Raw genomic sequence first — 26,705 nt, forward strand, 5'->3', positions numbered from 1 at the left:
TAGTCTCGTTTGTGGATTGACACGCTCGGGGTTTTCCCCGCAGCGAGCTTTTGATATCTTCGAAGAAATAACTGTCGAATTGATAAAGATGGATCAGAAAGCACTAAGTGTGGAGGCAACAGATGCTTCGTTGATTGTGAGTTAGGTCGCCTGATGGACATTGTCTCAACTGGACTAATACACACGCAGATCATCTGGAAGCTCATCAACGAAGTCAGATCGGACGGAAATTTGTCGTTAGCAAGGCAGTGGTCTCAACTTCTACTCGAAAGCCCAATCCTACAAATTTCTCCTGAGAACAAGGGCAAGCTATTTAGGTATGTACAAGCACCGTTCCTGGAAAAATCCTTGTATATAACCTCACATGCACCAAAGAAATCTCCTTATCTGTCTTGGAAATGATTCGAACTCACCCAGAGTGAACGATATATTTCATCAACTACCTGAAGATCGTCAGACTTCTCCATTGACATTATATTTAATGTACAAGCGAGCCCTTCAGGATAGCGATCCTGCAACAGGTAGGAAGTCAAGGAACATGCATTAAGCTACATCTGACAGTTCACAGGATATATATATCTCGAATCTCTTCACAATCAAGGCCCAGAAGCGATGCCATATATGCTAGCTTGTGTAGCAGAAGCTTTTCGCCTTGAAAGAGCACAATACGCAATGAAAGGCCTACAGTGGATCCTGAAATCCTCTAAAACTGACCGGCTGGAGGGATGTGTTGTGAAGCTCTTTCAGTATGATTTCCCCGGTGTGATAAATTTCCAACAGCTAACAGTGACCGCATAACTATCATCTACTTTTTTATCTCAGAACTCGAGAAATGTGCTTGGAAGAATGAAGGAATACTGAACGAGATCATATCAGTCCTCGAAATAGGTGAGTCTTTACTGGTCGTTTAAAAGCACCATATACTGAGCAAGGAAAGTAGCATTGCGCAATGTCAACGACCAAGAGCCGAACGATATCTTCTCCGCTTCGGAGCTTGAATGGATTGCCAGAATGAGCTACAATGCTGCCGTAAAATTACATAACTCAGCCCAGCTAGAGCCTCTTATACGCCTGCTCGATCTATCCATAAGTGTACCCAGGCATCCCCAATAGCCTACTTAGGCACACTCACTTACCGTCTAAAGTTCTCTGGCAGAATACACAACCAACCCGACCCTAACGATCCATCCAATGTGTCCCAGCACCACCTCCTCTGCAACTTCCTCAAAATAACCAGAACTACAGCAGACGCCCGCAGAGAAACCAACCCTACAGAGAAGGTCAGCACCCCCCTCCAACCCCAGTCCCCCAAATACAACAAACCACACCACTCAAATGTCACCTCCTTAACTAATACCCCTCTAGGAAAAGCTCTACACTGAATCCTACAAGACCATCACGAATTTTCAAAACCAGAACCAATCACCCCTCGCGACAACAGAGCCCACCCTCCTCCAAGAACCATACCTCTCCAAACACCGCATTATCCTCTCCCTCCATCTCGAAGCGTCCATCCACCTGAACGACTGGCCCAAGGCCTCGCAGATCATCGAATCCACAAGCCCAATCATAGACGACAAACTCAGCTCAGTCTTCCTAGATTGTATCCTCCGTGCTGAATCTCCGAGTTCTGATATCGTGCGCGCTGTTAAGGTACGCCCTCCCCCAGCCCCCATTCACCCCATGTCTTTGACACTCAAATACCCTGCCTGATACAACCAACCCACCCCCACACGCCCAAACCCAAACACCCCGACCCCCCTTCTAACCACATATTCTCTCATCACCAAAACAAAACAGACTCTCCTCCGCACCCTCCACGCATCCCCCTCCCCCCACCTCAACCACCAAACCATCAGCCAGACCCTCCCGCGGTACATCCGCTGCCTATTCCAACTCTCCCTCTCCGCGGCAGACGACCCCCTCGCCGAGTCCGTTCTCGATCAAGCAATCGTCCTCGTTCGTGATCCCGGTGGTCGTGGTGGTGGATATCAGGGACCTGATCCGTCATCATCCTCGTCATCGCTTTATCCCAGTGACGAGGTGCGGTGGTTGGCGACGGTGGCGTTTAACCGGGCGGTGGACTTTTATCTCGTGGCTAGGGATGAGGATTGTAGACGGTGGGCGGGGAAGGCGATTGTGTTGGCGGATGGGGTGGATGGAGTTGGCGGGGATGGGGGAGAGTTGGGGGAGTTGTTGAGAGAGAGGCTGGAGATGTTGGTGGCTTCTTGAGTTAAGTTGAGTTGAGGTGAGTTGGGCCTGGATGGGTGGGTGAGTGGGTATCTGGGGTTGTGTGATATGTTCGGGAAGGTGGGTTATGGATGCATTTAGCGGGGGAGGGGATAGGTCTACGTCCGAGGACCAAATTGTACAGTGCTGTGCAGTACATGTACTACTATATTTTCAGCATGCAACAATGGTTAAATCATTATGTTTATTTGAATTTCATAAGAAAGTGAAGCAAGGCTCTACAGAACGAATCAGATAGGAAAGAGCACAAAACTCAAAAATAATATATAGCATGGTAACCTGTGAGCCCTAGTAAAGAGGACTTCCACACAGGCCATGATCAAGTTTGGGTATCATTTCGAAAGTGAGTAGTTAGAAGGTCCAAGAAGAAGTGACGGTTGGAAGAAAAGAAAAGGAAAGGAAAAAGAAAGAAAGAAAGGTAGAACAAAAATCCAGGCTGTAGGGCAAATGTGGAAGAATGAAAATGAGCATGAGAAAAATATAACAGGATAAAAGTAAAGATGCAGGGCTGATGATAATGAGTAACCCTTTCAGGAGGCCCAATGTGAAAGTAACAGAAAACAGAATATATCAAGTATCCTCTGGGAAAGGAACCGAGGAAGTATGCACTCAGGGCTCCTGTGTCCTTTAACATAATGCAAGAGAATCAAATGCAAACAATGAGATGAAAGTTGACGACTAACCCAACACCTGCAATGCTCAAGGGAAAAGGATGCGAATGCCTCGAACAGAACTCCGCTCAACAAAATGCGAAAACTGCCTTGAAATCAGTGTAGCAACTTAAATTTCCTTTAAAAAGGAAGGCTAGAAAAAAGAGAGAAAGGAATATAATCTCCCGCCTGGATCAGGGAGTGCGCAAAAGACGAACAAATAATAATGGGAAGCGAAAGAGAACAGAAACCGAACACATGGTTGTAGGCAGAGGCTAGCAGTTTACCCTCTGCATGCGCCGTCTTCTTCCATATTGGGGGCGATGCTTGTTGTAATTTTAGGCGGCTCTTTCAATTCGATGTCCTGGGAAGAGGTCTGAGTTGTTGTGTGTACGGCATTGTGAGAAGGGCTGGCTGGTAGCTTTTCGTTCTCCTTGCCACTGCTATCGGTTTCGGTTTCTGCACTCTCACTATTATTGCCGCGGGAGGAGAGAACCCGCAGGGTGAGACCAAGTTCTCGCTCAAGCTCCCTTTGAGCATGAATATGTTCAGTTGAGCCGTTAAGCCTTTTTCTAAAAGCTTTTAATTGACGACACACTTGCTCAGTGGAGGTGTTCAGCCCCCCTAAGTCGCTTTTCGCGGTGTTTCTAGCCCGGGCTCGAAGGTCGAGAGATGAGCGGCGGGACTCACTTCGGCTGCTCCCAGCCTTCCTGGTGCTGGTTGGCTTAGAGCTGGGTGGACAAGGTGATGTGTGCGTCTTCTCTCGACGAGCGCTAGAGGTAGGAGAGGGACGGCGGTTCGAAGCGGACGAAGGGGTTGTGGGTGAAGTATTCCCACTTTTCGGGGCGGGAGAAAGAGTGAACTTGGAAAACTTTCGCAGGAATGTCGGTGAGTGTCCACGGGCAGGAGTTGGAGTAACCGTAACATTCTCCTGTCGTTGAAACCCGGCGAGTTCACTCCTCGACAGTATTCTGCGAAGAGGCGGCTTTGCAACGGTCATTTCTTTGACCGGAACATCGTCATCGGCCTTACCGATGGTCTGCGTGAAATCGTGGGACGACTGGGAAGAGACAGATAAGCCCCATATCATCACTAGTCCGTCAAGACCAGAGCTGATAAGGACCCGCTCATTTCCAGGGATATCAGGGTGATTTTCAAGGAGACACACGTCGCTGATTCCCTCCGTATGTCCAAATTCCCCGGCGAGAAGCACCCCGCGGTCCAAGTCATAAACACGGATTGACTTGTCTGTGCCAGACATCCCAGTTATCAGCTTAGGAATATTTTTCCTCGGGCCCTGGGACATCATTGTCAAAGAACTCATGACGACGGTGTCAGTTCCATCCGAATCAATTGCCCGGAAGGAACCGAGTTGACGGCCAGACGCCAGGTCATACTGATGAATACACCGATCGGCAGTGGATACGACCAGTGTATCTGGGTCATCCGTAGAAGGAGTCATGGACACCGGTGATGCCTTCATTGTGATCACCTTAGAGATCATATAGGCCATGATGGTCGTCCCATTGACCTCTCGACTAACCCGGTCCCTGACATGGATAGTACGATCAGCAGAACATGAGACGAGCCTCTCTCCATTGTCAATAAAGAGAAGCTGCCCCACAGCTCCGACATGATCATCCATGGTTTGGATTAATTGCAGGCTGTCGTCCGTCCTCTCGAATAGTTGAATCATGCGGTCACGACCGGAGCTCGCGACTAGACAGGTCTCAGGTGTCATATGTATGGCAATATCCATAATTTCTCCCCCGTGAGCTCGGACTTCATGAACAGATTTCCACGATTGGCCTAGAAAGATTCTATAGTAGCGAGTTAGTAAGCGCTTGCAAATATTGAATGGAATGGTGACAAAATACCTGAGAACACCGAACTTGTCACCAGAAACAAACATTTCCATATCTTGTGTGGTGCGAAGTACTTTCAGTTCATTGGAAGCCTCTTCATCATAACCCGGAGGGTGCTCAAGGGCAATGGCATGGGAAGCCTTGCACTTCCCTCGGATGTTCCAGAAGTTCACGGCGCCTTTGCGTGACCATGTAAAGAAATCAGCCTCAAGCTCATTTGGTGTTTGTAATGGACAGATCCCAAGGACTGCATCCCTATGCGCGGAAACAGTGGTTTCAGCATCCATCTGGTCAACGTCGTCTCCTAATCTGTCATTTGGATATAGATCAATGTTGTTTGTCGTGTCAACCGCCACGAGATGGGACCCCAGAGATCCCATGCCGATGACGGCCGGCCCCCTGGAACTTTGTTCAGCTGAGGATCTGCCGGAAAGTGTGGGAGAAGAAGGGATAGTCGAAGCCCGTATTTTCTCAAATGTCAGTCGCTGGATTTGCCTCCCACGGCCACCGATCCAGATACAGGAGCGGCTTGAATCGACCGCCAAAGAAGTTATACCGAACTCCATATGCTGAACGACACACAATTTCTGAGACCCCTCACTGTCATCCAAGAAGCACAGAGCCCCGGTCTCTGTGCCGAGCACCGCCTCGCGATCGGAGATGCCAGCTACGCAGGCGAAAGTACTTTCTACCAGTGAGCCCAGTAAGCAGTTTCTCCCCGAAAATGCTCTGGGAGCCTGATTCGGAGAGCTGCTGGAAGCTTCCACGGTTAACCGAGATCTGGGAGACCCCGGTCTCGCATCTGGAAGCCTCCAAACCTTGACATGTCGAACCCCTACCCTGAGGAAAGCTTTAGTCTCCCCTCTGCGTGAATCGTGGGATAGTCTACTGGAACTTACGTGATCAAAGTCTGTCCCATCCAGCACATGTCACGAACAGAAGTAGTGCACTTATTCGTGGAATGGAGCTTGGCGGAGCCGTTTTTCAAATTGACAGACCATACAAACAGAAACCCATCATTTACATCACCAAGAGTGGCTAGATACTGGGAATCGGAGCTGAAGGCCAAACCTCGTACCCCAAACGTGTGTTCAGTAAGTATTGAGAGTGGGACCTCGGGAGAGGCATCTTTGGCCGTCGAGAAAACTAAGACCCTGGGGCTGTAGCCCGTCTAACATGAGTTAGTACGCCTGCTTGTATTGGCATGAGACTTTGCTGGGCTCACCTCTCCCACTGCCAGAAACCTTCCATTAGGGCTGATCGCGGTACAGGTGACCGCCTTCACTCTCTCCCGAGACGACCATCCTCGAGGGCTACCATTGTCTGTAGGGTCATTGGACGGAGAGGTGCCATACACACTCGGCGGGGCGGATGATCTTGCACTTCCTGAAAATTTAGCTCTGCTGTCGGGCGTGCTCGGAGGAGTGGATTGGCCGTAGAACGAGGTAACTGGATTGACGCTGGTGGCGGAGGGTCGAGCCTTGAAGAAGCGCTGGTTCATACGGTTCTCATCGTCCAGCTCGGCCAAGACCGCCGTTGACCCGGCGCAAAGAGCGAACGACCTGCTCTGCTCATGACAGGCGAACCCATGGGGCGTAGTTGTGGTTGTGCCGATGACCGTCTGCAGAGTCAAGTTCGCTTGGTGCAGTGGTGCCCTGTGAGCGGAGGAGCGCGTCGGTGGTCTCAGGATGGGCGAGTTGGAGGGAGTGATGCGGAGCGACGAGCCCGGGGCAGCTGCCTTGCTCCTCACGCTGAACGAGTTGTTCGCCATCACAATTAGGAGGGAGGTCGGCTCCAGTCAAATGGTTCACGGTCCTTGAGTTGGAAAGGTTTCGATCGCATTTGCAAACTGCGACGATATATTTCGCCTGGAGGTCTGCTAAGAACGAGCAAACCCTTCAATCGACATCGGACCCTGGTGTGGTGGGAGGAGGCCGCGAGTGAGGAGGGAAGGAGGACGGGCGGGATGGCGGAGGTTTTCTTTATATAGGTGGCAGGGGGTTTTCGGCCAGAAAGGTCGCGGAGATCGGGGGGTTGAAGGCAAAGGCACTTGCAGTGCCAGTTTCTCTTTGTGGTCGGCGGCGCAGAGGCTGGAGAGGAGGGGGAGAAAAGGCGGAGGAGACTGGAAAGCGACTGGACGGAGAAGGAGAAAGAGCGATCAGAACAGAAACAGCGGACCAAACGAGTGACTGATGATTTCAACAAACAGGGGAAATGGAAATGAAGAGAGAAAGAGAGACAGAGACAGAGCGAGAGAGAGAGAGAGAGAGAGAGAGAGAGAGAGAGAGAGAGAGAGAGAGAGAGACAAAACGAGAGAATGTAGGGAAAGGACCAACGATGAGAATGAAGCCAAGACAGAATGAATGTGAGCGAAGGTGTGAATCGAGGATGATCGGAGGAGCTTCCAAGCTCAAGGCCGCATAAACATTCCACGGCGGGCGGAGAGCCGAAGAGTGACGGGCGGGAGGGAAGGAAGGGAAAGGATGGGCGAACCCTGGATGGATGGGATGGACTGCCTGCCGGCCTAAAAATCGGGATGCTCCAGCCCGTGGGAAGGCGATCAAGATCCAGGACGATCGATCCCTGGCACAAGCAGATGGGGAAAAAAAAAAGAAGGGTGTATTGATTTCATTTTCAACCCCGTCGTCCCGCGGCTCCATCGCCTCCCTCCCTATTTGCCCACTGATCGGGCCAACCTCCCGGCGGGTTTTGGGAATGAACGAGTGGCTGATCGGCCTGTTCAGTGCCTCTCGGGGCGTCTGCTGGCCCCGGCGCAGTGGGGATGCCAATCCTTCTGACTGCTGGGAATGGTCCATCGCACACCCAATTCATCCTCCCTGCTTTGCGGAACCGGTGATCCCCTCCCCTCCGGAGAGAAAGGGGCCCGAAAGAGGTGAGGGAGGATCTATACAGTATACAGGGTCCTATCGCTGGCGATACTTAAAATTAAAACATTGGAGAGGTCCAGGGGCTGGGATGGAGGAGTAGTCCCTTCAGACTTTAGACAAAGGGACCTGCCACTACGGTTATGTACTAGCTTACCGGTAACTAACTGTACGGTGCTACTGCAAAGCAGGGATACTCGGGCACTAGTACTGATGCCTAAGGGAAGTAAGGCAGCGAATGCCGGGATGCTTCATTTCGGCTGTGGTAGTGCAGGCGCCCCATCCTGAGTATCTAGAAATGTGAATCTTCAATTCCCTCCAGTCGCTTACGGGCGTCTTCGTGCCCCTTCCCCTCGTATGAATGGGATGATCCCAGCTGACCAGGTTGATTGTCTGTGGGAACGGCCGTCTACATTGTCCTATTACAATCTTTACTGATTACTATTGAAGTGGTCATGCGGGTGCCAGCTCAGCTGATGCTCCGGCAGTGGATGCTCCGTCGGGATCACATGACATTGACACCTCAGGCTACAAATGTTCTAGCCCCGTTCGAGAAGGCGCGGCCGATTCTAGTGCCCGGGAGATTAATATTTTCCCCAGGTCAACGTTGCTATCTCGACTCTCTACCGGTCTTTCATGCCCTGCGTCTTGTCTGACGGTCACCATGACAAATATCTGCACTTCGTCCCTCAAACTATCTCTTCCCAATCTTCTGCGCAATGCTCTTCGCTCCGAGTTCGCCGCTGACGCCCACCGTGGTTCTACCCATCGGGGTCTCTTGATAACGCCTCTACCATCCTATAACCGCGGAATCCAACAACGACAATTTAGCTCTTTCCTGAGTGCCCAGATCTCTCAATCAACATGCCTGTCGTCGGCGCAGGACCCTTCCTCCACGAGCCCCGACGTCTCCAGTGAACCACAATCGGACATCACAAGGAAACCCCCGCGTGGCGAGAAGTCTACCAAGGCAGCCTCGAACGCGAGAGGAGAGAGTGCTGATACCAAGACCAAACGCGGCAGACCCAGAAGCGATGCCCGGACATTCAAGACCAAGAGGGGGGATTCATCTGAAACAAAACCGGTGGAGTCTAAACGGACCAAGAAGGATTCACGCGGGGATCGAGAACGGCCTTCCAAGGCCGAGAGAAAGCCCGAGAAATGGGAAATCCAGAAGCACGCATTGGAGGAAAAGTTCCAGCAAGGGTGGAACCCCCCCAAGAAACTCTCCCCAGACGCCCTGGAGGGGATCCGTCACCTCCACAAGACTGCCCCGGAGAAGTTCACTACACCCGTCCTCGCAGAAGAATTCAAGGTGTCGCCCGAGGCTATTCGTCGGATACTGAAGAGCAAGTGGAGACCCTCTGCAGAGGAAACCGAAGACCGTCGGCAACGGTGGGAGAAACGTCACGATCGGATCTGGGGTCATATGTCGGAGTTGGGTCTACGGCCGCCTAGGAAGCGCCAACAGGATTTACTTGACGCCAACAGATTGCTATATGCTCCTAAGAAGAAGGCGCCTAAGGAGAAGGAGGAGACTTACTAGCATGTGGGGAGTGCTGTGCACAGTGTGTATATTAGAAGTAGACCATGTATCATATAATCAACTCAAACGGCCTTGCGTGAAAAGCATGGGAGGGTATTTGTTGCCTTTGGTGTATCGTTTCTTTTTTCTCCCCAATAGCGTGATCCGGAGCCGAGCCTTGGTAGGGACCTTTTTGCGGGGATGGAGAGATCCAACAATGGAGGGTGGAGGAGACTCGCAGATGGACTTCCTCTGCAGATTGGCCGCAAACTGAATTTCGGTCGGATGCCAACGCCAGGCTTGCTGGTATATATCTATGTCATGTAGACCGCCATCCGTGTGGAGTTGCTGGGCTGCTGCCCCCATGGGTCGCATTTCCGCTCCGTCGGCGGTACCGCTAGTCGTCCACCGCGTCCCCGACACGAACGGCGGGCTCTCGACCTCTGGCCGGGCCTCGCTCACCCACTCTATTCTATCCCCCCTCCCCCTCCATCTACATCCCTCCACCCCATCATGGCTCATGCGATTTGACGGTATGGCCTAGCTGGCATCGATCTATTCTCTCATTCTGTATTATACCGGCCAGTCCCCGATCCAACCCCTTCAGGTGGCGGCTGGGACCCGCCATCTACCCCAAGCTCCGTGATTCTTGCTTGCGGTCGCCCGCCCATATGGTGACCCTGCAATCGCGCCGCCATGCCACCGGACATCCAGGTTTTTGTCAAATGGAAGGAACAGACCATATTTGCGGGGGAAGATGTCGAATGCATCATCACCTTTAAGAACGTTGCGGAGACCAACGTCGAGCCCCGGGCTGGGGGCCAGACCTTGCATCAGAGGCAGCCATCGCGAGCCACCAGCTCCCATTCAGAGTCGTTGTTCTCCCTGAGATCACCCCAGAAGTTCTTCTTCAGTCCGCACCGCCGATCGTACCCGAATATTCCGAAGAAAAGCCCGTCGCACCGCATCTCCTCGTCCGTGAGCTCGCCGTTGATCGGATCTCACAGCTTCCCGCCTACTTCCTCCCCCCGCAATGGCCCACCCCCCAGTGGCACGCACAAGCGATCGGTCTCGATATTGTCCATTGATAGCGAGGGAACCGGCGAGCCGACTCCCAGGACATCTTCACAATACAGTCGGTCCAGGCCGACGTGGGGTCATGGGCGTGCTGCGAGTCTACAAGTTTTACCCCGAAGGAACGAGTTCTATGAAGATTCATTCGCGAAAGGTACCGCCGTTTACAACGGATAGCCAGTTTGATTGACCAGAAAGCTAATCACAATCGACCTCTAGCTGGACGCAATTCCACCCGTGGCATCCCACCGCCAGAGTCCCCCGTCCGCCAATCCCCCGGAACCCCCCGAATAGACATCGATGGAGTGAACAGCGCCGGGCGCTCTATACCAGGCGGGTCGGGCCCTAATTACCCAACAGAGTCGCGCCGACCTCAATTGTCTCCGATCGAGTTCAAGTTCCCCCCCTCCCCCGGAACGGACACCAACACCCGTCCTGTCATATCCGCATCCCCTCTAACGACGCCTGTGGAGGAATACCCCGGTGCGGTGAAGCCAAATGGAAAGGACGCATCGACATTAACTGCGCCGGGCCATCTACCCCAGCTCACGCGGATCATGTCGACTTCCAGTCTCAGCGGAAGCCATCGGAGCAGCGGGGAGTACAACTCTGTCAGCGACAATTCCGAGGAAACCCTCCAGTCGGAGTACACGAACTATTCGATGGCAATTCCGCGCCAGACCCCTCGTCATGCCCGGCACATGTCCAACGTCGACTCGCCGGGGTTATCGCCCCACAGCCAGACTCTGCTCATGGGATATGCCCAGATCAGCGCCTCGTTCACCGTTGATGGCTCATTGATTCATCAATCATACTTCGAAGAGGTGAAGCGAAAAGGAGTCGTTGGTGGTGCGGGGGGCATGTCCGGTGGGAAGCCGGGCACGGGCGGCGACAAGAATCGGAAGGGCGGTGGGTTCTGGGGTGCTTTCAAATGGAACGCGATTGAGGAGTCTTTGACTGGACTTCTTTCGAATAATGAACTGGATGGACTGAGGGACATGCGAGGCGTGTCCTCTTCGCGATCTATACCGTTGCTGTCCACGACCCAGTCGCTTCTCTTTGTGGATTTGCGACTTGCACCGGGAGAAGAACAGTCATACTCATTTGCTTTTACACTACCGAGCGGTCTTCCGGCGAGTCACAAGGGCAAGGCCATCAAGATCTCTTACAATCTTGTTATAGGAACACAACGCCCCAGCGGGCACCACGAACCGCAGCGGGTCAACCGCATCAGTATACCGTTCCGCGTGTTCAGCGGGGTCAATGGTGAGTTCTCGTCATCTTTTAATCCGAGCCCGCATCGGCATTAACACGACTACAGGCCATGGAGATGTCCTTGGGCATGATCTAATGTGTCCTTATGTTCTCCTTCGCGACGAGGCGCGAGTGCAGAAGGTCGGGTCTGCCCAGCCCGTGGCAGCCAAGCCCAAGAGCATCAGCGGGCTGACCTGGACCTCCGCCCCGGAGTTTCTGTCGTACGTGGACGAGATCCTCGAGCAGAGTTGTCGTAACAATTCGCTGCAACTTCCCGAGGCCACGTTCGAGAAGCGCCCTAGTCGCGACGCATCCACCGACCTGCTATCCTGCAAAGATGCCATTGACCTGGCAATTCTCCGGAGCAACCAGGCACCCAATTCCTCGCGCAGTCCCAACCGATTTGAGATTGCTCGGAACGGGCGCCGGATAGCCGTGGTTGTGCTCAACCGCCCGGCGCACAGACTCGGTGAGACCATCATCGCAACCATCAACTTCGCGGATGCCGCCCTGCCCTGCTACGCCGTTCGGGCGACGTTGGAGAGCTCCGAGAGGGTCTCGCCGCTTCTCGCGGTGCGGTCGAACGCGAGCATCCGACGTGCGACGCGGAAGATCCACGCGTCGTATTTCGAAAACACCCTGTATGCGAATCGGGTAGTCTTCAGCCCGGCCATCCCAGTCTCTGCGACGCCGACCATCATCACCACCGGTGTGAACCACGAGTGGGAGTTGCGGTTCGAATTTGTGACCAGTAGCATGCACGACGGGCCCGCCCCCTCCGGTGCTCGCCTGCTAGAGGCCGTGTCGGAAGATGACCGCGGGCGCATCATGTCCGCCCTGGAGAACTTGGGCTGTGAGTCATTTGAAATCTCTATCCCGATCACGATTTACGGGGAGACAGTGCGCGAGCGACTGCCGGAGGAGAACGAAGGATACTCGATATGAGAGAAGAATGAAGATGGGATGGGTGAACCAAAAAAAAAAAAAGTCACGAAGAATCCCCGCCTACACAGTAGTACCGGGCGGAGGTAACGATGAGGGGGGGGGTTTTTTTTTTTTTTTTTTCTTTTCGTGCCATGTAATTAATTGATAGATAATGTCCTACTAGCCTCACACGGCTGTTCTGTTCCGGGGGGCCTGGTTGTGTGACGTCTGCAGAGTCTTACTGTTAGTAGTCTTTTAGCCTTGGAGCTAGCGATAGGGCTGCTCGATGACAACAATCCATTTCTGCAATCTGCTGCTGTTGTATCTATCTATCTATCTCTTTCAGTCTCGCCAGGTTGGGCCCCTCCCTACGTAATGGCAATTTTCAGTCCAGCGCCGACGATGTAATAAAGACCAGTTTCCTTGCGGCCGAAGAGGGTCGCCCGGGCAACGGACGGGGCGATTGCCACTCTGGACGTTGCAGCATCCATGGATCCGGGCTTGGGGAGGTTCCCTGGGTCCGCTGGGGGGGTTGGCAGCGTGGAGAAGCACGACGCTGGACTTTCGATATAGATCGTGTCGTGTTGTTCGGCCGGCTGGTGTGTTTTCCCCGGGGGCTGCCTGCAGTGCGCCGTGAGAGGTGCTGTTGTCGTCGCTGCGTCTGATCGGTTCTCATCCGAGCGGCTCGATCGCCGCTGATATTAAGATTATTCGCCCCCTCCTTCGCTCTTCTCTCCCATCCCCAGGCTCTGCTCCGCTCTTCCCCCGACTCTTCGACTCTGTTGTTCGCGGCGCGTGGCATTCTCGCAGTGAATTTGCGATTTATATCAGACAAGGGTAAGTCAGACAACCACCACTGCCCACGATTCGGACAATCCCCCCGGCTGACGAACGCCGAGCGTGTCTCGCATCGGCATGTACTAGGCGCATTCTCCCTGAACACCACCACGCAACGCCTCGTTGAGATCAGCACGCCGCACAAGCTCCTGTGTGTGGCTTGTCTTCGACTGACGCGAGACTGAAGAGAAGGGAATCCCCGGAAGGAGATGGCGTCCTTCATCACCACCATGTCTGTTCCCACCCTTTCCTCTGCTGTGCCCGCCGCGTCGGGTGGTGGTGCCCCGCCACCCTCAGCCATCCCCATCCCCCTCCCCATCTCCATCTCCCCCTCTGTCCGCTACAGCACCATCCACACGTCCCGTGCCCCTCTCTCCGAGCCCCCGTCGTACCTGTCGCCGGTAGTGCGCGCGCTGAAACAGGATCCCGTTGGACTGACCCCTCCTAGCAATGCTCGGACCCGGGCTCCCTTCAAACCGCGGTCGGCAGCCAAGGGCACCACCAGCTACCAACTACGACAGTTCGCCGAGGCGACCCTGGGCAGCGGAAGCTTGCGCAAGGCTGTCAAGCTCCCCGAAGGCGAGGATCTGAACGAGTGGCTCGCAGTCAATGGTACGTCGCGCGGACGTGTTATGTTGCGACACCGATACAGATACTAATGGGAGCGGTGCACGCGCCACAGTCGTCGACTTCTACAACCAAATAAACCTGCTGTATGGCGCGATCACAGAGTTCTGCTCGCCCCAGTCATGTCCGGAAATGAAGGCGACCGATGAGTAGGATACCTCCCCCCCGGGTGCGCCCGACAACTCACTCCAACTGACCGCACCGCCTAGGTTCGAGTATCTCTGGCAAGACTCGGAGAACTTCAAGCGACCGACGAAGATGTCAGCCCCGGAGTACATCGAACACCTGATGGCCTGGGTGCAAAGCAGCGTTGACAACGAACAGATCTTCCCCAGCCGACTTGGTATGTGTCCATCCTCCGAGCTACGCGATCCTCCTCTCAACTACGAGTACAATACGCGGAGTTGCTAACGTGACATACTTTGCACCCCAGGCGTCCCGTTCCCCAAGGTTTTCCCGAGTCTGGTGCGCCAGATCTTCAAGCGGATGTACCGCGTGTACGCGCACATTTACTGCCACCACTACCCCGTGGTGGTGCACCTGGGTCTGGAGCCCCATCTGAACACCAGCTTCAAACACTACGTGTTGTTTATCGACGAGCACCGCCTGGCCAGTGGGAAGGATTTCTGGGGTCCGTTGGGCGATCTGGTGGATAGTATGCTGCGCAGCGATTAATGGGTTGTTTTCTTTTTCGCATGCGTCGGCTGGAAGGAAGGGCAGGCTAGCAGCAGCGGCAGCGGCAGCGAGAGGACGGCGTTCGGGTATTGGCATTGATGCGGGCACACATTTCACGCGTAGAGGCAGACCGGCGTTGAGTAGGATGTGACGTGACTGGGAATTGGTCGCATTATCTGCATGAATGAATGAATGATCTTTCTTTCTTTCTTGAGAACTGAAGTAGTGGTGTACGGAATACAGACAGACCGTAGTGGTGGTGTACGACTGCGGATAGCCGAAAACCCGGCGTGTGCGGGATCTCACGTGACCGCTAGCCGGGTCGCAGAAGTTGGCGGGTTCGCAGCAAGCAGCAACCTCCATCCAACCAGCCCGTTGCTGCTCGATCAGACACCCTCCACCAACCCCCCCCCGACGTCCCCCCGTCTCAATCTCTCCTCCTCCTGTCCCCTCGAGGTCCCTCCGTCTCAATTCGACACCATGTTCTCCGTTCGCGTCGCCCGCGCCGGCCTCCGTGCCTCCGCCCAGCAGTTCTCCGTGCCTCGCACTGCCGCCCTCAACGGTCTGAGGACCTATGCCACCCCGGCCCAGGACGTCAAGCCTCCTGTCTCCCTGTTCGGTGTGGACGGCACCTATGCTACTGCCCTGGTATGCGACTTGTCTATATACCCATCCATCCTATTACATATCTAGGTGTTGGTTGGTTGGTTGGTGTGCAGCGCTGTGAGCTGGCAACAGGGCGCTGCTCAACAATTCCGGAAGAATGGCTGGAAAAGAGGTGGAAAGAGAGATATACATAGAAAACAAAAAGCCAAAGAAACAAAGAAAGGACAAAAAAAAGCAGCAACGCCAACCAATACCCGAAACGCCAGAAACAGACCTCACCCCAACCCCATCATGCAAATTGATCCCATCACTAACCACTCCATCCATTTGATTTGATATAGTACACCGCGTCCGCCAAGTCCGCCAACCTGGACCAGGTGTCCAAGGCTCTGGCCACCCTCGGCCAGACCTTCAAGGCCGACCGCAAGCTGCTCGCCATCCTGTCCGCCCCGACGCTCACTGCCGCCGACAAGCAGCAGATCGTCCAGGAGCTGCAGAAGGTCGCCGGCGCCGACAAGGGTGACATCCTCAAGAACTTCCTCAACACGCTCGCCGAGAACAACCGTCTCGGTCTGCTGGAGGGCGTCTGCGAGAAGTTCGCTACCCTCATGGGTGCTCACCGCGGTGAGATTGAGTTGAACATTACCAGTGCTCAGGTATTTATTCCCCTTGCCTTTTCCAACGGCTTTTTCTGTCTGGGGAAATTTGTTATAGGGAAGAGTGAGAGAGAGAGAGAGAGAGAGAGAGAGAAAACGATTCAAGAAAGTGATTTCTGACAAGAATGTTCAATAATCCAGGAACTCGACACCAAGACCATCAACCGTCTCGAGCGCGCCGTCTCCAAGTCCGAGTACAGCCAGGGCAAGAAGCTCAAGGTCGTCACCAAGGTACGTCCCCATTCTCTCCCCCTCTCAAGCAAACAACCACCTTATTAATACAAAAAAAAAAATCCAGGTCAACCCCGAACTCGTCGGCGGCCTCGTCGTCGAAATCGGCGACCGCACCATCGACCTCAGCGTCTCGTCCAAGATCGCCAAGCTGAACAAGGCCCTCACCGACGCTTTGTAAATTATCTTCTTACCTTTCACCCTTTTCCATAACCATCCGCAACATAGCAGCATAACATCTTAACATCTTAACTGGATTCCCGTTGTTATATCTCTATCTCTATCTCCATCTCTATCTCTATCTCAATACTCGACTTTTTTTTCTCTCTTGTCTTTGTATTCTTATCCGATTGAATTGCATTCTTGCATTGTTCGATCGATCCTTCCACCCCATACCACACCACACCATCACATCCGTGTCCTGTTTTGCCTGTGGGTTGCTGGGCTAGGTTGCTGGTTTAGGCTCTAGTTTAGAGACAAGATTGTGGTTATTCGGGTGATAGGGTGGAGATTACGTTTTCGTGTAAATGTAGATGTAGATGTAGATGTAATTGTTGATGGAGATGGAGATGGAGATGGAGAGATATGGCTTCTAGGGATGGGGATGTACATGATGGAAGGAAAGGGATGGGATGGGTTAATTTGGGGAAGACCTAATGTGTTCATTCAGTAGGGTAGGTAGGGGTGGGTGTGTTCGGGCTTGTCCGGTATCGGATGAGGGAGTAAGTAAGTATATTGCATATCCTATTTGGGCATATTCCCAGTACCCACTGTATAGTATATAGTAGGTGGTGGGTAGTACATTTATAGGTACATAGGTACATAGGTACATAGGTACTCCAGTAAGTACCTAGTTACCTAGCTAGGTACTCTCCTAGGTGTGTGCAAGTGAAGAGTATCTTCTTCCCACGATGAATGCATGCATGCACACCCAAGTTACTGTATCAGACAGACAGACAGACAAACAATGATAATTCCTGGAACCGCGACAACAGAGTAAGTACGAGGTAGGTAGGTAGTATGTAAATAAGCCCGTAATACTGCTTTATACTTTATACCAATCCATCTCTCTCAAGCATGGATGAAAAGAAGAAATGCGAACATGATCTAGACCTTATATCTACCTCCCCTCTCGCCATCCACCACATCACCACATCATCCGATGCCTCTTACCACACTCCCACCCATTCTCTCATCCCAACTATCCGTCTGCTCAACCAGCTCTATGAACACGAACTGTCTACTCTAACCTTGAATCAATGATGCCCATTAGGGATATGATCTGCCTGGGCCTCAAACTCATCCTCGTATGCCGCCATCGACGCATGGCTAGCGACGCGCTGCAACTGACTCGATATGTACTGGGACACGTGCTCCTCGTCCTCATCGGGCTCCTCGTCTCTGTCCTTCTCGTCATCGTCCAAGGCCGACTCCGGTCCAGGCGTGGAGCGTCCACCCCAGGCGGACTCGAAGTCGCTGCGGCTGCCGATCGACCGGCTGGTGGAGGAACGACGGAGCATGCTGGGACGACGGCTGCCGCCGCGGGAGCGGGCAGAGCGACTGTAACTGTCATCGAAGTAGTGGGATGCGGCGGCGTGGGGGGAGCGGGGGGTGTGGGGGAGACGGCAGTTGATTCTGAGGGGTTGTGATGTTAGTGAGTGGTGTTTGGAATGGGTATGAGATCAATGGCTTACCCTGTATCATGGATGATTTTGGCGACTAGCCCGGTCCATCCGCACTGGTGGGATGCTCCGAGACCCCGGCCGGTGTCTCCGTCGAAGTACTCGTGGAACCACATGTAGTCTTTCCAGTGCTCGTCGAAGTCAAGTAGATCGGATCCGTCGTGGACGGCGCGACGGCCCTCGTCATTGCGCGCGAACAGGTGTTGCAGTCGGTGCTGGATTTCCTCCGCAATGTGTCCTAGATGCATGTACTCTCCGGAGCCGGTGGGACACTCGACCTGGAATGAATCGCCATAGAACATGTAGAACCGCAGTAGGGACTCGACGAGCAGGAAGTTGACGCACAGCCACACCGGTCCGCGCCAGTTGCTGTTGCCTCCGAAAAGAGCACTGTCAGATTCCCCAGAGACGTAGTTGACTCGGAACATCTGCCCGTTGACTTCCATCGAGTACGGGTGGTCCTCGTGGTACTTGGACATGGAACGGATACCATGTTCGGACAAGAATTCGGTCTCGTCCAGCATTCTCTTCAGGATCTTCTCCAGACGGTCCTTGCTCACGAGTGAGAGAAGTAGCCGCTCGTCCTTACCGCGATGCTTCATGCTGGCAATGTTACGCTCGGCTACATCTTGCTTGTTTTCCACGAACCACTCCAGTCGTTTCTTGAAGGACGGGAACTTGTTGATCAACTCGGGTTCGAGCGTCAGTACCGCATACAGCGGGATCAGACCAACTAGGGATCGCACAGGGAGCTGCTGCGTCCAAGGTTCGCCATAGGAGATGGCATCGTAGTAGAATCTGACGGAAGTTAGTCATTTACTTTCTGACTAAAAGGCTCGCATACCCATCCTCCTCGTTCCAGAGAGAAGTCTCCTGGCCTCCGGACTTGAAAGTCATGGCATCGCTGATCAGAATGAAATGCTCAAAGAATTTCGATGCAACTACACATCGGTTAGCGGGAAAATATATCGCTGATGGGGATGCTTACTGTCTTCATAAATCCGTCGGTGCTTAGCCAGCTCAAGCGCAATGTTTAGCATGCACAGGCAGTAGAAGGCCATCCAGCCTGTACTATCAGCTTGTTCCAGGACTCCTCCGGTAGGGAGAGGCTCGGATCGGTTGAACAGTCCGATGTTGTCCAGCCCCAAGAATCCACCTTCGAAGACATTCTTGCCGTCGGAATCCTTACGGTTGACCCACCAGGTAAAGTTGATCAGCAGCTTCTGGAAAACCCGCTCCAGGAAGTCGAGATCCTGTCGGCCATACATCTTCCGTTCAATCTTGAAGGTTCTGAATGTGGCCCATGCGTGTACCGGAGGATTCACATCGCCAAAGTTCCACTCATAGGCGGAGAGCTGCCCGTTGGGATGCATATACCACTCTCGAGTGAGGAGGTCCAGCTGCTTCTTCGCAAATTCAGGGTCGATCATCGCCAGCGGGATGCAATGGAAAGCGGTATCCCACGCGCAGAAAAACGGGTATTCCCATGAATCAGGCATCGAAAGAATGTCTTCCATGTACAGGTGTTTCCACTGTTGGTTCCGAACATGCTTCCTTCCCGGAGGAGGTGGCATCATGCCAGGGTCGCCGTTTGACCACTTGTCCCAGACGAAGTGATAGAACTGCTTGGTCCACATCATCCCGGCAAATGCCTGGCGTTGGATATTCCGCAGGTCCTCGCTCATAGGTAGAGGGCTGATATGGTAGTAGAAGTCGTCTGCCTCAACTCTGCGATCGTCAATGACGTTGTCCAGTACCTCTTCGTCAATAGCGTCCTCGACCTTTCGGGACAGCCTGAAACGCACAACAGCACATTCACCAGGGGGAACACCACTGCCTTCATTGAAGGCATACCAGGCAGCAAACTTAGTACCTTTGTTGTCAGGATTGATTGCATCCTTCTCTCCATCGACAATGAGGCGATGGAAGGCATCCTTCACGTACGGCTGGTCATTCTTGGTCTTCCACAGGAACTCGTTGTTTGTTTCGTTCTCAGTGAACATCATCTTGGGGTAGACATCCTCCTCGCTATCACCAACCGGCGGCGAGGGAGAGAATCGTACATACCGCTGCCCCAGCTTGTGGTGCGAGGTCTTGGCAATCATATCACTGACCTTCTCAATCGAGGGCTTCTCGTTCTTATCATCTTGGCCGAACCCCCAGGTATTACGAAACCATACATGAGGGATGATGTGCAAGTTGGCCGGTTCGGGTCCTCGATTGTAGGCGATGACCCGGAATATAAGCTCCTCCTCGTCATCTTCCTCCTTTGCCGTCTCAATGAAGATATCCCAGTACCGGTTCTCATTGAAGATCCCAGTATCGAGGATCTGGTGCTCACGCTCCAGTCTCCCACGCTTAGCATTCTCATCGACAAGCTCCTTGTAAGGGAACTCCTTCTGGGGATACTTGTAGAGGTATTTCATGTAGGAATGCTAAAGGCGTGACACAGTCAGACAATCTGTGGTCTCTGCCCCTTCTCGCCAACTCGGAAACTTACCGTCGGGGTATTGTCCACATGGAAATGAGCCTCCTTGACACTTTCACCGTGATTTCCCTGAGGATTGGATAGCCCAAACAGGCGTTCCTTGAGGAACCCGCTATTGCCTGGTAAGCTAGTGTAGTGTAATCGGGATCGCCCCGGGGAGATCGAGAAGAACGTACTCTTTCTCATTCCAAAAAGCAAAAGCAATATTCTGCAGGTTATGGGTATCCGAGACACCGGCAATTCCATCCTCACCCCAGCGATAGGTCCTGGACCGCGCATGATCATGAGAGAAGTCTAGGCGCGCGATGGTCAGCCGTGGGGCGCGCGGCAAGCCTGTGAAGAGGGCGGAGGGAGGAGGGACTTACAGCTCCAGGCGTCTCCATTCTCTCTAAGGTACAGGTTTAGTGATTGTCCATATGGGTCTCCAGTTCCGATCCTGGTGATCCTGGCTGGGAAGACTTACGAGTAATCCTCCCGAACTGCGGGGGTGGGAAAATGAGGTCATCCGTCAGTCCCATTGCCTCCCAAGCACGAAGGCAGAACATACCGGTGGCCCATTGTCTCTCTGCGACGTAGGGACCCCATTTTTTCCAGTAGCGGGTGCGTTCCTTGTCTTCCTTCAGGCGGAGCTCCTCTTTGGATTCGTAGACGTGCTTGTCGATGAGGACCATGGTGGGGGGATGGGGCTGGCTGTACGGGGGTGCCTACCACGAGAGGAGAAGAGATGCGGAGAAGAAAGAAAAAGGGTCGGGGAACGGGTTTAAGAGGGAAGAGGGGAGAGAGGGGAGGGAGGGGAGGAAGGCAACGAGGAGGACGAAGAGGGGCAGCCAGGGAAACAGGGAACCGACGGGAGCTCAGGGACGTACGTCTGGCCGACATAGACAGGACAGCTCCTGCAGGCCAGGCCGGACAGCTCAGAGCTCTCTCTCTCTCTTATCTTACTTTCATTTCCTGGTACTGCTGCTACCTGATAATAATAGTATATGTAATAGTAGTAACCCGCGGGTCTGGACCGCCGCTCGGGCGCTTATTTCCTGGGGATTCGTCGGCCTTTCCAAGGTCGCGGGGGGCGCTCTGACATCATCCCTCCTCGTTCGCTTTTGCGCTGCAATTAGCTTTTCTCTAACAGGGGCGCTCATATACGTAAGGTAGTAGGTAGTAGGCACCGTATCGCAGAGCAGCAGAATACCATTATGTATCGAGTACATGTTGGTTGATGCCCGTTCGCTCTCAGACACCGGCCTAGTGGTGCACCAGCCTGTGCAACCCTCAGTACTACTTACGCAGTACTGTATGGTCAGGTAAGTCCGGAATCGCCATTTCCGGCTAGCATCTCAGACAGACATGACGCGATGCGCTGCAGATAATGTGATAATAAAATACTGAATATCCAATGGATGGCATGGGGGTGCTGCTATGGGAAGGGACTACTTAGATAGCGTAGTTACCTATGCCTGACCGAATGCAAACCTTTGGTGAGACTTTCTGCTAACGTACTATCTATGTCTTTGGGTACCAGCCACAGGTAAAACATTTCCAGAGATGTGCTACAGGCACCCAGCATGAGAATAGAACTACTTACTGAACCCAACCGCTAACAAATGCTCAATTGCCATAGTTCAAGCTACCCACCCAGCCAGGCGTTGGACAACTGATTGCCCGCGACGCTTCTAATCTTCGAATCCATCTCTGATAACTAAACCAAGATAAGATAGTTATACCCGGGACTGGGGAATAGCGCACAGAAAAGAGCAGGAAGTGAACAGTGCGAGGGCAAGGGGGATTTGAGTTGAAGGCAAGGTGGTAAGTGAGCCTCCGGGCTCGTCGCGAGTCGCTATCGATGGATCGATCGCTCGATATTAATCGACTGCGTTTACCCCAGATCACCCCACACAAGATATCGTCCCCGTCGATAAAGCTATGTGCCTATCCACTGATCGATTTTCATTCCAACTGCAAGTCAACGCGTTTCTGTCGCAAAATGCCGTGCAACGCATGGGGCTAAAAATAGAGGACGAATCCGGTCCCTCCGCCCACGACTAGACCCTAATATGTTACCTACCGCGTTACGTGGCCATTTTTCTCTTTCTCTTTCTCTAGATTTCACCCAGGAACGACAAAAAGTCCAAAACCAAATAAATGCCCAAATATTGACTACATAGACGATAGCAATATGAAACGCCACAACTGACGGGGAATGCCCCGCTGTCGCTCCTGGCCTGCGGGATCGCACATGCTTGGATGCGGCCAGATGCGCCATCCAGTACGCCAGACAGAGGAGGAACGACAGGAGAGCCGAGCCGACATGGTCTCTCCACCGGATACCAGACCGGCATCGATGCGGCGGGGGAAGACCATGACCGGGAAAACAAGCCAACAGAACCGATTTCTCCAGACCTGCTCGCCGTGTGAGGATATATAGAAAAGAATAGCAGTGAAGTCGAATCCAGTGAAATCTCCCATCCCAAACCGTGACCCAGATTATATGCTGATGTTAGCCAACCCTGGCCCGTGGTGTGCAGTCATGAGTTGCGACCCTGACCCCGCCTATGTTGTTCGTCGCCGCTCGAGTATTGACCTGCTGTATCTGTGGGGGACGTCGACGCGGAAGTGGATGCTAAAGAATTTCGAGGGAGCTGTTAGGGGCACGCATGACCAGAGCGAGAGTGGTAGGACGGCATCTCACCTGATGACCCGTAGAAGCGGTTTTCACGTGGCGGTCCGGCGATGGACTGTCGGGATTTGAGGCGTTCCTCAGCCTCCCGGATCTTGGCCTGGAGCTGTTCCAACTCGCGATTCTGGATCATCATCTGGTGTCTCCTATAGCGCACCGGCGCGTCAGCTCAGGCATTCCCGCCGTGGGAGTCGAGGAAGTCCGGGCAGCGGCACCCGTCAGGTGGAACCTACTTTTGATCGATGGTCTGTGAGAGATGATTGACATCGGAGTCGAGCGAAAAGGCGCTATCCAGCGCAGACGAGAAGGCCTGTGCCATGGTCCTGCCATGTCTTGGTCAACGCCAACATTCTGAGACCAGAGGGGTCGCAAAGCGGGAGCACGAACGACTGTGGCCGACCGCTGGGTTTCCATTCTTGGTCCATGTCCGACATCTTGCTCGTGGATGCTTGAGAATCGCTTGTGGTAGGAGATGGGTGGCGAGATGAGGTAGGTGGAGGGAAGGGGTGGGAGAAGGGCTGAAGATGGGGGAGGAATGAGAAAAAGGAGAGTGCGAAATGAGGTTCAAGACGTGGAGGGAGGCGGATTGGAAGCGCGCGCGTCGAGAACGGAACAGGGGGTTATTAAGTGGATATGATAGCACGGACGGACGGGGTGGACCTTGCGCCTTGGGTATGATGAGTACAATAGGTGAGTTGAGGTACAAAAATCACCGACGGGTTCCAGAAATTATAGAAGCTATGACGACGGAGACCAAGGCCAGGCTGGGAATCTAAGGAAGTATGAGAAAGGGGGGGCAGGCAGGCAGGAATCGCCGATGGCTGGCAGGCAGGTGTCTGTCGCACACTACTGGGTATCGGCCAGGGAGGGAGGGACCACTTTTGAGTTATCGAGTCCGATGGGGATGGATAGTAATGACAGGGGCTGCACGATCGGCGGGGGATGACGATGGCTGGATGGAGGGGGGGGAGCGAGATGAGTTGCAGGCTTGCAGCAAAGTCCGTGGATTAATTTCTATGGTGCTAAGAGCAATGTGAAGTATGAGTGTGTATCATAGGTAGGACAAGGCAGTACGATACAACAACCAAAAGAGGGTGAGGAGGGAGGAAGGATGAGGAGGAGGCAGAAGGGGGGAGGGGGAGGGGGGGGGATCGCATGGCTGAGGGACTAGCCCAGGATGCCGACCATTTAGGTAAGATGTTCCATCCCGGGAGGGCAAATAGCGCAGCTCCTCCCCGTCACTAGTCGTTCCGGAGTGGTTGGCGATGGAGCCGTGCCCCTGACCGAGACTCACACTACTGAGCCTGCGACTCCGAGAGGCTCCTGCCCGTCACGTGAGGTCAGCCCCCACCTGCTTTGCTTAGCTTACTGCCACTTCGGCCCGCTCTATTGCCACCGAGAGTGGCTGTCCCGTCACATCAAATCCCTGAAACATCCTCACCCTCCTCACAGCATTGCCATCCACCCACCCTATTCGCTGCAATTCTACAGAACATCCGGCTATTCATTTAACTTATAGAGTCCGCCCGCGGTTGCATTGCTTGCCTTCCATAGGCTGGATTTGCCGTTATTAATTTATCCTGCCTATCCTTCCGTCCACTTCAAGCCTTCATGGCTCACGCATCTCAATCGTTAGCCTACCCCTTTTACGAGTTCCGCTCTGCTCCACTACAATTTCCTCCTGCGTCTGTATTATTGGGAGGGCATATCCATGGAGCGCTTCCCGGACCGTTAGGGCATCAATAACATTCCGTCGCCTTTGCTGTTCCTGGGCATGTGTCAATGGTGATCATGCCGGTGATCACGGACTGTTGATATCTCACTTCCAGATGCTCTTCGAGGCAATGACACAAAAGCCGCCATTGGCGAGAACCATCAATAAATGAAAGCCAGAGATCTCAGTAGACACCGTCTTCGGCAGAAGCAATATAATAAAGACGACTCGACCATGCCGTTAGCCCATCGGCGTTATGCACATCATCGCGGCAGTGGCTGCTCCATGCAACTGTACGGAGTACGCGCCGTAGCCTTTCTGGTTTCCTCCTTATATTTGCTTCTTTTTTCTTCTAAGAAAAGAATCTCGAAGTAAAAGTGAAGCGGAGCCCATGTCTAATGTGAGCTCAGCCATTCCGGTTTCCTGGACTACCTATGTACGGAGTACTCCGTATCTATCGACTTATGGAGCTGAGCACTGCAGAAGCTCTAAATAGGTAGTCTAAGCCTCCAACAGCTTTGTCCACAGGCAAACTCCCGGCTGGAAATCGCCCCCAATTACTCCGTATCCTTTCATCCGTTCATGGAGCTCGGACGGGGGCTGGGTAATGTGTAACCAACACGCTGTCACTCATCCAGAACAGGTTTGGGCCCTCGAATCGGGACCGATCAAGTGGGATGGATGGCACAATATGTGACCTCCTTTGTCCCACCCACTCCATTCTCCTACCTACATCCTGTCCAGCCCCGTACCTTTGACCGCCCCGGCATCCTAAACCCAGATTTGTTAGTCTGATATCCGTAGTTATTCAACAGCCCAGAACATGGACTCCAAACTCAGCTCACCAGAACCGAAGTCGGAAGATGGCTGGTCCCGTGCCGAGTCGACTCGGCGTGGCAACCATACCAAACCTTTCCTGTCGCGCCTTGAATGATTCTAGAGACCACCTCGTTTGAGTAGGTCATCAGCTCCATTCTCTCCACGCCATCTTCACCACGGGCCATCGCAGCAACGATTTCCTCGATGGACTTATAGAGAGAATTCTCTGGGAGCCTGAAATCTCCGAAGTAGGTCTGCCCCATTGTCTTCACCGCGCCAGTCACCACCGACAAGACACCCACGCCGAAAGGCGCCAGTTCCAGACGAAGGGTCTCTGCGATGATCTCAATAGATCGCTTCGATGCCGCGTACGTTCCTTGTTACCGTATCAGCGGAGTAGAGAGACACCCAGTAACCAAGGCCCGGTTTACTAACCCATATACGGGACGTTAAGATACCCCGAAATGGAGGTGATGAAAACCAAAGTACCCTTTGCCGGAATCAAAAGTGGCGCAAAGGCCTGAGTCACTGCCACGGGGCCCCAAACGTTGGTCTCATACAAGGCTCGAGTCCTGTCTAGGTCTTCGTCCAGGATGGGCATGAAGTGATTGCGTGCGGCATTGTTAATCAGATAGTCGAGTGTGCCGCCAGTGTGGCTCCTGACCGCGTCAACGGCAGCACCGATTTGGGACTTCTCCGTGACATCGAGCGCAAGCAGAGTGACGCTCGGGAGATCCTTGAGCTTGGACATCTTGTCTGTGTTACGCGCCGTGGCGAAGACATGGTAGCCTCGTTGTTGGAAGGCCAAGGCGAGACCATAGCCAATGCCATCGTCACTGCATCCGGTGATGAGAACTGTTTGCTGAGGCTGTGCCATGCTGGTGTGAATTATTCAGATGAGGGTGTTTCGTACTCCGTTGGATATCAAGTAAGATGGGAGCCCTGCGAGGCAATACTAAAATTAAATACTGTTTTAGGACCGCAGACGAAGCCAAATGGGCTCGACCCAGGCTGGGCTTGCGCTGTCATGGCGGCACCAAGACTCTATCTATCTATTTACCCCGCTCTGGGCAAAAGCAAACAAAGAAGGGCCAGGGTTAAACGCCAACCCAGGGCTGGCTTGTCAGTCAGCGCTGCCACTCGAGCTTGTACACATTTCAGCGGGTATCAACGGGGATCGATTGGCTATCTCGTAAGCATACTCAATACGTGACCTTCAGCATCTAGCACGACACCCAACATTGGGTAAGACCAACTGGTACATAACAT

The 26,705-nt window shown here is 53.4% G+C and overlaps 10 protein-coding genes across 10 annotated transcripts; 5 read left to right on the plus strand and 5 right to left on the minus strand.

Moving 5' to 3' along the window:
* Window positions 1–672: 672 nt before the first annotated feature.
* On the plus strand, window positions 673–2,342 carry BO70DRAFT_389529 (uncharacterized protein; the record flags this gene model as incomplete). The annotated part of the gene is made up of 6 exons (XM_025546085.1): window positions 673–760; window positions 823–888; window positions 965–1,092; window positions 1,146–1,280; window positions 1,366–1,653; window positions 1,801–2,342. 6 exons carry the CDS (start codon window positions 673–675, stop codon window positions 2,230–2,232), a joined length of 1,137 nt encoding a protein of 378 aa, XP_025396254.1. The 3' UTR covers window positions 2,233–2,342.
* A 78-nt stretch (window positions 2,343–2,420) lies between these two features.
* On the minus strand, window positions 2,421–3,033 carry BO70DRAFT_120585 (uncharacterized protein). Its single transcript, XM_025537949.1, has one exon. The coding sequence runs from the start codon at window positions 2,882–2,884 to the stop codon at window positions 2,570–2,572; it is 315 nt and encodes a 104-aa protein (XP_025396255.1). The 5' UTR covers window positions 2,885–3,033; the 3' UTR covers window positions 2,421–2,569.
* Window positions 3,034–3,183: 150 nt separating this feature from the next.
* Window positions 3,184–6,536, minus strand: BO70DRAFT_399361 (WD40 repeat domain-containing protein; the record flags this gene model as incomplete). The annotated part of the gene is made up of 4 exons (XM_025546857.1): window positions 3,184–4,720; window positions 4,778–5,605; window positions 5,665–5,936; window positions 5,991–6,536. 4 exons carry the CDS (start codon window positions 6,534–6,536, stop codon window positions 3,184–3,186), a joined length of 3,183 nt encoding a protein of 1,060 aa, XP_025396256.1.
* Window positions 6,537–8,120: 1,584 nt separating this feature from the next.
* On the plus strand, window positions 8,121–9,316 carry rrg9 (mitochondrial ribosome assembly protein RRG9). Its single transcript, XM_025540499.1, has one exon. It carries the CDS (start codon window positions 8,315–8,317, stop codon window positions 9,194–9,196), a length of 882 nt encoding a protein of 293 aa, XP_025396257.1. The 5' UTR covers window positions 8,121–8,314; the 3' UTR covers window positions 9,197–9,316.
* A 347-nt stretch (window positions 9,317–9,663) lies between these two features.
* Window positions 9,664–12,545, plus strand: BO70DRAFT_365064 (putative intracellular protein transport protein (Sat1)). The gene is made up of 3 exons (XM_025543965.1): window positions 9,664–10,403; window positions 10,469–11,515; window positions 11,571–12,545. Exons 1-3 carry the CDS (start codon window positions 9,872–9,874, stop codon window positions 12,446–12,448), a joined length of 2,457 nt encoding a protein of 818 aa, XP_025396258.1. The 5' UTR covers window positions 9,664–9,871; the 3' UTR covers window positions 12,449–12,545.
* Window positions 12,546–13,117: 572 nt separating this feature from the next.
* On the plus strand, window positions 13,118–14,764 carry BO70DRAFT_365068 (Mob1/phocein family protein). The gene is made up of 6 exons (XM_025543966.1): window positions 13,118–13,264; window positions 13,352–13,496; window positions 13,713–13,876; window positions 13,947–14,040; window positions 14,101–14,234; window positions 14,325–14,764. The coding sequence occupies exons 2-6, from the start codon at window positions 13,474–13,476 to the stop codon at window positions 14,564–14,566; spliced, it is 657 nt and encodes a 218-aa protein (XP_025396259.1). The 5' UTR covers window positions 13,118–13,264; window positions 13,352–13,473; the 3' UTR covers window positions 14,567–14,764.
* A 182-nt stretch (window positions 14,765–14,946) lies between these two features.
* Window positions 14,947–16,523, plus strand: BO70DRAFT_365069 (F1F0 ATP synthase subunit 5). Its single transcript, XM_025543967.1, has 4 exons — window positions 14,947–15,214; window positions 15,514–15,828; window positions 15,970–16,059; window positions 16,127–16,523. The coding sequence occupies exons 1-4, from the start codon at window positions 15,047–15,049 to the stop codon at window positions 16,238–16,240; spliced, it is 687 nt and encodes a 228-aa protein (XP_025396260.1). The 5' UTR covers window positions 14,947–15,046; the 3' UTR covers window positions 16,241–16,523.
* Window positions 16,524–16,859: 336 nt separating this feature from the next.
* BO70DRAFT_381993 (uncharacterized protein) lies at window positions 16,860–21,118 on the minus strand. Its single transcript, XM_025545507.1, has 9 exons — window positions 20,777–21,118; window positions 20,693–20,708; window positions 20,595–20,617; window positions 20,406–20,523; window positions 20,242–20,341; window positions 18,730–20,176; window positions 18,586–18,682; window positions 17,754–18,539; window positions 16,860–17,694 (listed from the first exon to the last, which is right to left on the minus strand). The coding sequence occupies exons 1-9, from the start codon at window positions 20,898–20,900 to the stop codon at window positions 17,316–17,318; spliced, it is 3,090 nt and encodes a 1,029-aa protein (XP_025396261.1). The 5' UTR covers window positions 20,901–21,118; the 3' UTR covers window positions 16,860–17,315.
* Window positions 21,119–22,591: 1,473 nt separating this feature from the next.
* BO70DRAFT_365073 (uncharacterized protein) lies at window positions 22,592–23,164 on the minus strand. The gene is made up of 2 exons (XM_025543968.1): window positions 22,752–23,164; window positions 22,592–22,678 (listed from the first exon to the last, which is right to left on the minus strand). Exon 1 carries the CDS (start codon window positions 23,037–23,039, stop codon window positions 22,869–22,871), a length of 171 nt encoding a protein of 56 aa, XP_025396262.1. The 5' UTR covers window positions 23,040–23,164; the 3' UTR covers window positions 22,592–22,678; window positions 22,752–22,868.
* A 1,871-nt stretch (window positions 23,165–25,035) lies between these two features.
* Window positions 25,036–26,349, minus strand: BO70DRAFT_365076 (putative hydroxybutyrate dehydrogenase). The gene is made up of 3 exons (XM_025543969.1): window positions 25,872–26,349; window positions 25,463–25,812; window positions 25,036–25,388 (listed from the first exon to the last, which is right to left on the minus strand). Exons 1-3 carry the CDS (start codon window positions 26,311–26,313, stop codon window positions 25,347–25,349), a joined length of 834 nt encoding a protein of 277 aa, XP_025396263.1. The 5' UTR covers window positions 26,314–26,349; the 3' UTR covers window positions 25,036–25,346.
* Window positions 26,350–26,705: the final 356 nt, after the last annotated feature.

The sequence above is a fragment of the Aspergillus heteromorphus genome (genome assembly GCF_003184545.1).
Source record: "Aspergillus heteromorphus CBS 117.55 chromosome Unknown BO70scaffold_27, whole genome shotgun sequence".
Taxonomy (NCBI): Eukaryota; Fungi; Ascomycota; class Eurotiomycetes; order Eurotiales; family Aspergillaceae; genus Aspergillus; species Aspergillus heteromorphus.